General features: G+C 40.6%; 1 protein-coding gene across 5 annotated transcripts in view; it reads left to right on the forward strand.

Moving 5' to 3' along the window:
* The window catches only part of AP3S1 (adaptor related protein complex 3 subunit sigma 1), a 78,672-nt gene that overhangs the window by 27,978 nt on the left and 38,446 nt on the right, over positions 1–12,248 (forward strand). For all 5 annotated transcript variants that reach the window (XM_060177339.1, XM_016187620.2, XM_016187621.2 and 2 more), the window contains exons 2-3: positions 158–249; positions 4,016–4,127. In XM_060177339.1, the coding sequence (XP_060033322.1) occupies positions 158–249; positions 4,016–4,127 (204 nt within the window). The remainder of the gene's footprint in view (positions 1–157; positions 250–4,015; positions 4,128–12,248) is intronic.

A 12,248-nucleotide genomic window follows, 5' to 3' on the forward strand; every position in this document is an offset into this window, starting at 1 on the left:
TTCCATAATATCTAATGTATTCATTTTGCAAGGGCCTCACAATTAAATGAATTTCCCAGATAGATATTGCTGCCGTTTATTATTGTTTTTTTTTTAATTCTTAAGGTATTGTTATATCTAAATCCAATCCTGATATGTATGAATTATTCCTTCTCAGAGTGAAGATACACAACAGCAAATCATCAGGGAGACATTCCATTTGGTATCCAAGAGAGATGAGAATGTTTGTAATTTCCTAGAAGGAGGATTGTAAGTAAAACATCCCATGCACCTTTGTAACCTTTAACTGTCTGATTAAAATGCACGTAGTGTTTACTCAGTTTATAGTGACAGTTTACTAGTGGTGATTAACTTGGTAGGGTTCATAAATCGCCACCTCGTGTTATCCATAAATGTAACAAAAGGTGGTTTTTTTTTTTTGTCGTTTTTTTTTTTTTTTTTTTTTTTTTGCCGTTGTTGTTTTCTTTGCAAAGTCTTTGTAAAGGTGTTTTATATAAAGGCAATATATCCCTATGACAAAATCAGGCATCACGGAGACATGTAAACGGAAACTCTTCCCCTCCAAACATTCATCTCCTTCCCATGTCTTGAGTATCCTTCTAGGAAATTAGTTTTGCTTTGACTAGCGTGAAAGGAAAGCTTTAGAGTATTGACTTAAGGCATCACACAGTGTGTGCTGGGCTGCATGTGGCCTGCCTCCATTAATACTTTGAAATGCTTTGCGGATGAGTTTCTAGAGCTGCCACTCTGGCTTTTTGCCTCCAGGGTCATCGCTGGGGCTGGGTGGCCGCACTGCAGATCCGCTGCTTCTTGAGGCTTTTGTTGTTGTTGTTATTGTTTTCTTTTTTCTTCTCGTTGTTGCTGTTATTTTTGTCACAGAGAGAAATTGAAAAGAGAGGAGAGGGGAAGATAGGGAGGAAGAGAGATAGACAGACACCTGCACACCTGCTTCACCACTTGTGAAGCAACCCGCCTGAAGGTGGGGAGCCGGGGGCTCAAACCAGGATCGTTGGCACGGGTCCTTGCGCTTTGCATTATGGGCGTTTAACCCAGTGCACTACCACCCAGCCCCGGCTTCTTTCTTTTTAATGGCTACAGACTATTCCTTAATGGTGAACAACTCTGTTCATAAGAGTTTAGATTTCATCTCTCTATTTTGTTGTTAGAAGTAAGTCTGAAGTGTGCATTCTATATATTTTCTATGTAGATGTGTATATGTATATATTTTCCATATAGAAGTATATCATGTATAGATTTGAATTCAGGTCATAGATTTTTTTTAAAGATTTATTTCTATTTTTTTATATTTTACTTATTTACTTTCCCTTTTGTTGACCTTGTTTTTGTTGTTGTAGTTATTGTTGTTTTTATTGATGTCATCATTGTTGGATAGGACAGAGAAATGGAGAGAGATGGGAAGACAGAGAGGGGGAGAGATAGACACCTGCAGACCTGCTTCACCGCCTGTGAAGCGACTCCCCTGCAGGTGGGGAGCTGGGGGCTCAAACCAGGATCCTTATGCTGGTCCTTGCACTTCGTGCCACATGGTTGCTTAACCTGCTGCGCTACCGTCCCAACTCCCGTTTATTTCTGTTTTTATGAGAGAGAGCACACTGACTGAGGGCCTGCCTCCAGCCTGGCATCACACATATGCAAGTTCTGATCGCTTAACTGCTGAGCGGTCTCCCTTGCTCTGTAGAATCTCTACTTAATAAATGACTTAATACAATTCCCTAAAACTACCTGCTATTTAAGCTTTTGTGAACTTAATGGAAACTGTATTCTATTGAAGTATCGTTGGTTTGTAACATTACATAGGTGTTTTATTTTGCTTGTTTCTTAGACTTCAGTTGTCTCCTTTTGTGAAATTAGATTTTGGATTAAGAAATTCCAAAAAACCTGTGCTTTTATATGGCATATTTCATTTTATGCAGGCATTTGTGTCACTATAAAGATAAGGTGTGTGTGTGTGTGTGTGTGTGTGTGTGTGTGTGTGTTTTGCCTCCAGTGTTATTGTTGGGGTCTGGTGCCTACACTATGAATCCACTGCTCCTGGCAGCCATCTTTTTTCCATTCTTGTTGCTGCTACTGTTGTTGGATAGGACAGGGAGAAATTGAGAGAGGAGGGGAAGAGAAAAATAGACACCTGCAGATCTGCTTCACTGCTTGTGAAGCAGACCCCTTGCAGGTGGGGAGCCAAGGGCTCAAACTGGGATCCTTGCTCCTGTCCGTGTGCTTCGCACTATGAGCGCTTGACCTGGTATGCTACCACTTGACCGACCCCCAACAAGGTTATATTTTAAGGGAAAAGTAAATGTATGTCAGTACCTCTCCTTTCTTTTAATACCATTAATAGTCATTTTGAGACTTAAAAGTTTTCCACGATTTGGTTTTCTCTTTTGCAGTGAAATGATGTTTAGAATAATCACTAGATTGCTAATTCTGGATGAAATGATGGCTTTTGTGATTTTAGACTCTTTCAAGAAACAGTTGAGGTTATAGCCTGTAATTTCAACATCATTAAGATACACATACATATTTTTAATTTTCTGAAAGCACAGCACAGAGGAATTGTTTGTTCTTGGTAAAGATCATGTCAACTTTTGTGTTAGAGTACTCTAAGCTCATATATGCTTTGAGAAGTTGTTTGTACGGAACTTGTCATTTGGGTATTCCTTTTGCATAGTGAGAAGCAGATGCTGTTCTCCCATGTCCTGTTTGAAGGTTCAGCTAACTTTGATTGTACTTACCTTTTATTTTGTATACCATATTAGTGTTACAATCTCTTTCAAGGTTAGCTGGTGATTGTCAACCTTGCAATGAAATAGCTAAACTATATTTAGAAAAATAAGATGCTTGTTATGATTCCTGAATTCTTTTTTTTTTTTTTTTAGTGATTTAATAATGGTCGACAAGCTTGTGGGTATGATAAGAGGGGTACAATTCCATACAATTCCCACCACCAGTATTCCGTATCCCATCCCCTCAATTGGAAGGTTCCTTATTCTTTATCTCTCTGGATGTATGGACAATTCCTGAATTCCTAAAGTGCTGAAATTCTAACAAATGCTAATAGAAAAGTTGAAAAATTAAATACAGTTTTCACAATTTTATTGTGTTTATAATCCAAAAGCAAAGTATTTTGAGAATATCAATGGTCAGGCTTTCCAAAACTTAAAAATCATTTTCCTTTTTCTTTTTTCCCCTCTAGTTGATAATAAGTTAAATTGTATAATCACAATATCCTGTGAATTTAAATCTATCAAAGAAGTGCTGACAAATGCCCTCTCTAACTTGAGCCAAGTTCTCTGACTTTGTCTTTCACTAATTTCTTTTCCTACCCACAGGCCTCCTTTCTCTTTTAACATGTACATATATATATGTATATATCAATTCTTCACAAGATTAACCTCTTACTAGTTGTTCCCTTTGCCTACATGCTCTTCTGTAATTTTTGTCATGACTGACTCCTTATTCTGAGATCTCCATTTAAATATCACCTTAGAGGTCCCAGAGGTGGTACAGTGAACAAAGCATCGGACTTTCAAGCATGAGGTCCTTAGTTCAGTCCCCGGCAGCACATGTACCAGAGTGATGTCTGGCTGTTTCTCTCTCCTTCTATGTTTCTCATAACTAAATAAATAAAAACTTTTAAAAAATAAATCAATATCACCTTAACCATCAGTTAAGTGAATCCATCAGCATGGCATTATGCCCCTTTCATTATTTATGTTACACCTTTTATATTGTTGATTCCTTCTATTTCTTTTTGTTTATTGCGCTTTACATGCTGTCAGTGCCCTGTACATACCAAGTACTTAGTAGACTAACAAATAAGCTCCAAGTAAATAGCAGCTTCTTTGACTTGACATGAATGCTGTGTCAAACAAAAAAAGGTTACTTCTCATTTTATAAAAGTTTTTTTTTTTTAGCAAATTGTTCACTTCAGCTGATGAAAATGTTATTATTTTTAAAATTTGACTCCCTATAAAATCCCACGTATTTTGTCATTTAGGTTAATCGGAGGATCCGACAACAAACTGATTTATAGACATTACGCGACGCTATATTTTGTCTTCTGTGTGGATTCTTCAGAAAGTGAACTTGGCATTTTAGACCTAATACAAGTAAGTTAACACTTGCTTCTTACTGTCCTGAATTTATAATTTATAGTTTATGATTTCCAAAACCCGTGTATTCTAAATGATCTTAAATGATATTTTTTTTTGGTAAGAAAGTATTCCACAATAGATAGCAGGAAGGTAAATGGGAAATGTGCAGACAGTGGACTAATTGAATCAGATTAAAACTAGGGACAGCAGTTTTGCTCACGTCCTTTTCTTCGCTAATGTACGTCAGCATGAAGCCCAATGTTCATGGATGCCGACAGAAGACAGGAGGCTTCTGGCATAGAAAGAAAGGACTTTAATAATATCAATAAAGGCAACAGCAGTCAGATTAACAACATTTATTTAAACTGGTTTCTATAAGTCTCAGGTACCAAAGGACGACTTGAAGAAGGTCAAGAGTGTTGGGTAATTTGAGTAATAGGAGAAAAAAAGGCCCAAGCTTATGGGACTGAGACTTTTAAAAAATTATTTATTTTTATTTGCCACCAGGGTTATGAAGCTCAATGACAGCAATACGAATCTACCATCCCCAGCAGCTAACCCCCCCTTTCTATTTTTTTTATATTTATTTATTCCCTTTCGTTGCCCTTGTTGTTTTATTGTTGTAGTTAATTATTGTTGTTATTGATGTCATTGTTGGATAGGCCAGAGAGAAATCGAGAAGGGGGAGAAGATAGATACCTGCAGACCTGCAAGTACCCTGCATTTGAGGAGCTGGGGGCTCGAACCGGGAGCCTTCTGCTGGTCCTTGCGCTTTGCACCACATGTGCTTAACCCGCTGCGCTACTGCCAGACTCCCCCCCCCCTTTTCTATTTTATTCGATAGGACAGAGAGAAGTTGAGAGGGGAGAGGGAGGTAGGGAAAGAGAAAGTCAGACATTTGCATATCTGCTTCACCACTCGTGAAGCGTCCCCACTGCAGGTAGGGAGCGGGGGTGCTCAGACCCAGGTACTTGCACACAGTACTGCATGTATTTAACCTGGTGTGCCACTGCCTGGCCAATGTGGCTGGGATCTTTAATAATGGACGCTAAGCATATCTGCCATTATCCTAGGAGAAGGGGATATCTTCCAGTGGTGTCAATAAACTTCTGTTTGCTTCAGAGAAAGGCACTTTCAGTTTTCTTGTCTTCTTACAGATACCTACAAAGTCTCACTGTTCTGGTCTGGCTTTTTGTGGTACAGAGATGGTAGGGGAAGCAACCACAGCCCCAGTGCTTCCTCCAGTGTGGTGGGGACCAGGGTTGAATATAGGTCACACACCTGGCAATGCAATGCATATTGAACTGAGCTATTTTGTCATCCCAAAACTACTTTTCTAAGACTGTTGCACAAGCTTGCTTGAAAAGAAAGTCCACAAAAAAAAAAAAAGCAGGTGGTAAGTACTGTTGTTCACATTATGTGAAGAAATGGGAAGAGATACTGAGAGAAATAACGCCTAACAGATTGTAGTTCTTCATTTACTGAAAATCACTGCAATACTTGTCATTGTTGGTGATTTCATAGTTGATCTGAGTAATTCTTCTAGTATGCTGGTGTCTTCTGGCTGGGAAATCCTCTGTTGATTTTTGCTGTCTGTTCCACCTCATTCATTTCTTCACTTTATTCAAACTGTAGCCCCTTCATCATCTCAGTTTCACCATTTCCACTCTCTTCTATCTCTTATCTTTTCATATAACAGTTCTTATTACTGCAACAATTCTTGCAACCTGTTAAGTCTTCTAAAATTGTCTTCTTCCTTTTTAAATATTTATTTATTCCTTTTTGTTGCCCTTGTTGTTTTATTGTTGTAGTTACTATTATTGTCATCATCATTGGATAGGACAGAGAGAAATGGAGAGAGGAGGGGAAGACAGAGAGGGGGAGAGAAAGAGAGATACCTGCAGACCTGCTTCACCGCTTGTGAAGCGATTCCCCTGCAGTTTGACCCTCTTGCTCTCTTAACCTTCCTTACCCAGCTTGAACTCCTGGAAAATCTTGATAATCAGCCTTTTGGGCACGCTTAGCTGCTACCGTGTACTCATCTGTCTAAGCATCCATATTCATGGCCCTCACTTTAAATGCATTGTCCCTAATCTCAGTTAATACTTAGTACTACCCAGTCTTGGCTGTTTCCTACGTTATACTTTGTACAGCAGCTGCCATATTCCCCTCTCTGCTCCAACCTCTAGCACTTCTAGCATCTTATTTTCTGGCTCACTAAGTAAAAATGGAAGTAGCAGGGCCAGGTGATGGCACACCTGGTTGAGCGCACTTGTTACAATGCGCAAGGACCCAGGTTTGAGCCCCCAGGTTCCCACTTGCAGGGAGGAAGCTTCACAAGTGGTGAAGCAGGGCTGCAGGTGTCTCTCTGTCTCTATCACCCCTCCTCTCAATTTCTGGCTTTCTCTATCCAATAAACAAATAAAGATAACAAAAAAAATTTAAAAGGAAATGGAAGTAGCCAGAAAGAATTTGTGCAGACTCTGTGTGTGCATGTACTGTGCATTTTCATCTGTAAGTCAAGACTGACTCACCTTGCTCTTAGCTCAGACCAGTCCCCCCCCAGACTAGTCTCTGCTCCCTAACTGCTCTAGCGGCTTACCCTCTCTCTTCTGTGTCTCTTTCCCTCCGCCAGATCATTTTCACTAGACAAGAATATATCCTTTCATATTAAGAAAATAATCCCATTCCATATTCATTCTCCACCCTGCTGCCTCATTTCTTCCCTCTGTTTACAGTATAATGCATTTTAATTGATTTTTATACCCAGTCTGAGATTTTTCTGGTTCCATTCTCTTTTGAGCACACTGTGATCAGGTTTTCAGTCTGATTAGACTGAACATAAATGTCCCCACCAGTTCTCCTTTATTTGATTATGAATGTTTATTAATCACTGTTGCTTTCCCCTCCCCTTCTGGTAGTGTACTGAAGGCTTCGTAACATATGTGAGTACTACTACCACTGCTGAGCCCACCTCCTTGGGCCTTTTTTCTTTTTCAGATGATTTTATTATTTACTAATGGAAGAGGAAGGGAAGGAATGAGGACCGCAGCATCCCTCTAGCATAAGCGATGTGAGGGACCAAACTCAGGACATCATGCTTGAGAATCCAATTGCTTTATCTACTGCGCCACCTCCCAGGCCAGCCGGATCAGTTTATTATTATTATATTTTTAAGAGAAAAAGAGACAGAGAGGAGTGACATCAGAATGCCGTTCCACTACCATGGTGCCCCACACACACTTGGATACACACGCGCACACACACACACACACCCACCGCATGGCGCTTTCCATCATACTCCCTTGTAGTGCCAGGTTTGAACCCAGGGCCTTGCAAATGACAAAGACACACTGTATGGGGTAAGCTGGCGCCCAGCCCAGAAATATTTTCTTCACTTGGCTTCTTTCTTGAGAGTTTGTTTGGAGGTTCTAGCAGGGGAGCGCAGCTACTCGTATACCTTTTATCGAAGATCTGCCCATCTCTATTAAGGGAAGACTGTCCTCTGACTGAGTGCGTAGCTTTGGGAGGGAAACACATGGAGCAATGAGGGAGGAAGGGGCCACCCGCCTAGCCAGCCAGATCAGCCTAATCAAGCCTGATGATCAGTGGGGTGACAGATGTCACAACCAGATCGCTCTCACATCTATTTTTTTTTAATTGGGGGATTAATGGTTTACAGTCGACAGTAAAATACAGTAGTTTGTACAGGTGTAACATTTCCCAATTTTCCACATGACAGTTGAATCCCCACTAGGTCTTCCATTCTTACTTGACTTTCTTTTATCCTTTCACTCTGTGTACTTTGTTTCAGTTTCTGTTCTGCCTCTTCTCCTTAGGCAACTACTTTAGGACATAGAGAATCTGACCATGTGCTAATCTCTTCAGTGCCACCACTTTTGTCTAAGTTACCATAAATACCTGCTGGGATTACAGTAGTTTTTTGACCAATCTCGGTACTACTATCTTTCCTCTTGATTGTTTTTGCAGCCAAACAGGACAATATTATTTTAAAACATTAATTTATTTATCTGTTATTTATAGGATAGAGACAGAGAAATTCAGAGGGAAGGGGGAGGTAGGGAGAAAGAAAGACACCTGCAACACTGCTTCAACACTCGTGAAGCTTTCCCCCTGCAGGTGGGGACCAGGAGCTTAAACCCTAGTCCCTGTGCAGTATAAGAGTGTGTTCAACCAGATGCACCTCTGTCCGGTACCCCAGAACAATACTATTTATGCTACATCCTGCACTACTATTCTGAACTCTTCGCTTGGTTACAGCAGCACTGAGAGCAAAAGCCAGATTTCTTACAAATAACCCACGAGACCTCATTATGTCCTCATGCCCCTTCCCAGAGCCTAGTACTCACCTGTCTTCTGGTTCTGTTTCTTTCTGCCCTGCTCCTGCCATGCTGGCCTCCCTGCTGTTCCTCTTATACAGGACTCTACCTTTACCTCAGACCCTTTGCTTATCGATGTGCTTATTTTAGTAACTAGTATGCCCTTCTCCTTGATCTCGCCATGCCTACCTCTATCATTCTTTTAGATTTAACCCCAGTAGGACTATGTAAAAGCTTGGTAGAGCTTAGGGGAGCTCTCCCATCCTCAGATGGAGGTCTGGAAAGACACCCCACTTGTTAGCCTCTCTCCTTATAGAAATGAGCCAAGAGGGAAAAGTCTCCCAGACTCAGTTTCTCCTTGTTAGTCTCTCAAGTTCACAGAAAGCCTACAAGTCTCTCACACTTAATTTCCTCTGCTGACAGGCCAAATGGTTGCCTGCTTTAACGTTCACTCAAAGTTCATGATAGCCACTCAAAGTTCACATATCCACTTCACCTTTTGATCACAAAGGAGAACACACTCTATCATACACCCCTAACACCAAACAGTGAAAAGCCCCCAAACTTCTATTTCCTTGTGTCCTTTGATATCTTTGATTTACATCAGTCTTTGTTTTTCTTTCTCTGCCTCACCTTACTGGTTTAACCCCTATGCCTCTCTCAAATGCCTTTGGATAATTAAGTTGCCTGCATCATGGAGACTAATTGTCTTGACCTTTATGTATCGCATCAATTCTTGTCATACCAGCCCCCTACCATAGAGGCAAGCTGACCATTAAGAAACCTGTAATTTCTGACATATTTGAAAAATGCTCTTTGTTTCACTCTCTGTATAAACCTGTACCCATCCCCAAATAAAATGAATGTTGTTTGTACCAAAATACTCCCTGATGTCTCCTGTCTGAATTTCTGGGCCCGTTAGAGCCAGAGAGGGAGGGTCGATGGCTTGCCCCCTGGCTGGATTCCCCTCCACAGGAGTGCCAGCAGACCCCAACTGCAACTTTCTAACTATGTTATTTCTTGGCCCTTTCTGAAAATTCTCTAATCCTTTCCAAGTTTATTCTTTTTCCTGATTCAGGAAAAAGATAGTCCCTGATTCAGGTTTTGGTGATGCAGGGGACTGAACCAGGGACTTTGGAGCCTCAGGTGGGAGAGTCTCTTTGCATAACCACTATGCTATCAACCTTGCCCCACCCCGCCCCAATTATTAATACTTTTTTTTTTGAAATCTGAATGCTGGTTACATTAGTATATTTAATCTGTGAAAACCACTGAACTCTATACTTTGTATTTGTAATATTTTCAAAATAAAGTAAAAGAAAACACAAGTCGAACCTGAAGTGGAATTAGAGTATTACACCAAAGTAAAAGACTCTGGACACCAAAGTAAAAGACTCTGGGGTGGGTGGTTGGGTGGGGAGAATACAGGTCCATGAAAGATGATGAATGACATAGTGGGGGTTGTATTGTTAAATGGGAATCTGGGGAATGTTATGCATATACAAACTATTGTATTTACTGTTGAATGTAAAACATTAATTCCCCAATAAAGAAATAAATTATTAAAAAAAAAAAAAAAGTAAAAGAAAGCCAGTCTGCCACAAAGGAAAAATGGAGTGGCTACAGATAGTCGCACTGGGTTAATATTGTCATGAGAGAATGCATGGGCTTAGGTCTTCTTGCTCTTTCTTACTCCCTTACACTGACAAAGCATTGGCGTGAGCAAGCTATAGATTGAAGAAAGCTGGGTGTGATAAAAGGAACTTGCCCCAATCTAAAAGTCACATGTTTTTGTCATCAGCAAGAAGGGAACATGGCTTAAGATCTGATTAGTGTTAACAGAGAAAATAATACAGAAAAGTTTGGTAACTGTGATTTGCAAGGTGTTAGAGGTGTGTAGACTCAGATGTTTTTGGTATTGAATATTATTCATAAAGAGAAAAATAAAAGTGGCAGGGGGAGATGGTAATATTTCAGATTCTACTTTTTTGCAAAGATTGAGTTATTCTTATGAGAGATATACAAAGTGATCAGAGCATTGCTCAACTCTGGCTTATGGTGGTGCTGGGGGGGGGGGTGAACCTGGGATTTCTGGGGCCTCAGCCTTTTAAATCTGTTTTCTAACACATTGAACTGTATGTATCTCAGGTCCCAGACTTCTCAGATATCCATTATTCTAGCTTTTTTTTATTAGGGGATTAATGTTTTACAGTTGGCAGTAAAATAGTAGTTTCTACATGTGTAACATTTCTCAGTTTTCCACATAACAGTTCAACCCCCACTAGGTCCTCCTCTGCCATCATGTTCCAGGACCTGAGCCCCCCCCCTCCAATCCCCCACCCCAGAGTCCTTTACTTTGGTGCAATATACTGACTCCAGTCTTAAGTTCTGCTTTGTGTTTCCCTTTCTGTTCTTATTTTTCAACTTCTGTCGGTGTGTGAGGTCACCCCATATTCATCCTTCTCCTTCTGGCTTATTTCATTAACACAATTCCTTCAAGCTCCCATCCAAGATGAGATGAAGAAGGTGAACCATTTTTAATAACGCAGTAGGATTCCATTGTGTATGTAGACCACAGCTTACTCAGCCACTCGCCTGTTGTGCTGCCATGAGCATAATTATGCATAGATCTCTTTGTTAAAATCTCTAAATTTTGAAATCTTTTTGAAATACCAAGCTTATTGCTGATAGTTCAGACTCTAAAAACTGTCATGAATCTGCCCCTATGCCATATGTGTGCTATAGTCTCTTTCCATGATTTCTTTTTTTATATATAATTTTTTATCTTTATTTATTTGCTGGATAGAGACAGTCAGAAATTGAGAGGGAAGGGGATGATAGGGAGAGAGACAGAGACACCTGCAGCCACGCTTCACCACTTGTGAAGCTTTCCCCCTGCAGGTGGGGGCCAGGGGCTTGAACCTGTGTCTTTGCGCACTGTAACGTTCAACCAGTTGTGCCACCACCTGGCCCCTCTCTCCATGATTTCTATGAAGCGTTCCTGCTAGTCGTCTGGGAGATGGTACAGTGGATAAGGCACTGGACTCTCAAGCATGAGGTCCTGAGTTCTATCCCTGGCAGCACATGTACATCACAGAGTGATGTCTGATTCTTTCTCTCCTCCTATCTTTCTCAGTAATAAATACATAAAATCTTAAAAAAAAATAAAACAAAAAAATCTCTAATTTTTTTATCTTTATTTATTGGATAGAGAAAGCCAGATAGAGGGAAGGGAGAGATAGGGAGAGGGGGAAGAGGAGAGAGAGAAAGAGAGAGAGAGACCTGCAGCACTGCTTCACCACTTATAAAGACCTCCCCTCTGCAGGTGTGGGGACTGGGGTCTTGAACCCACATCCTTATGCATTGGGGCAGGGGGGCGGGGGTCTGACACAGACACAGACACCAGACCACTGCTCAGCACTGGCATATGGTAGTACTAGAAGATTGAACCTGGGAATCGCCGAGAAGACAGTCTTTTGCATAACCCTTATGCTGTCTCCCAAGCTCTGACTGAGTTTTAATCCTTGTGATAGCATACTTCTGTATCTCAGAAGGGATTGTATGGGAGGCTGTCAGAGAAGCAGTGTTCTGCCTCATATCTGAAGTGAAGTCAATCATGTATTGCAAAAACTGGAAACTCATGTGTTTCACAAAATCCAGTGCTGTTCAGGTGTTGGTAATGTCTCCCGATAAGATGCACAAAAAAAAGATCTTGGGAAATGTGTCATCTTCCTATGACTCATGTAGACTAAATTACTTTTTTTTTTATTTTTTTTAGACATTTTTAAGGATAACT

Source organism: Erinaceus europaeus, chromosome 2, assembly GCF_950295315.1.
Source record: "Erinaceus europaeus chromosome 2, mEriEur2.1, whole genome shotgun sequence".
Classification (NCBI taxonomy): Eukaryota; Metazoa; Chordata; class Mammalia; order Eulipotyphla; family Erinaceidae; genus Erinaceus; species Erinaceus europaeus.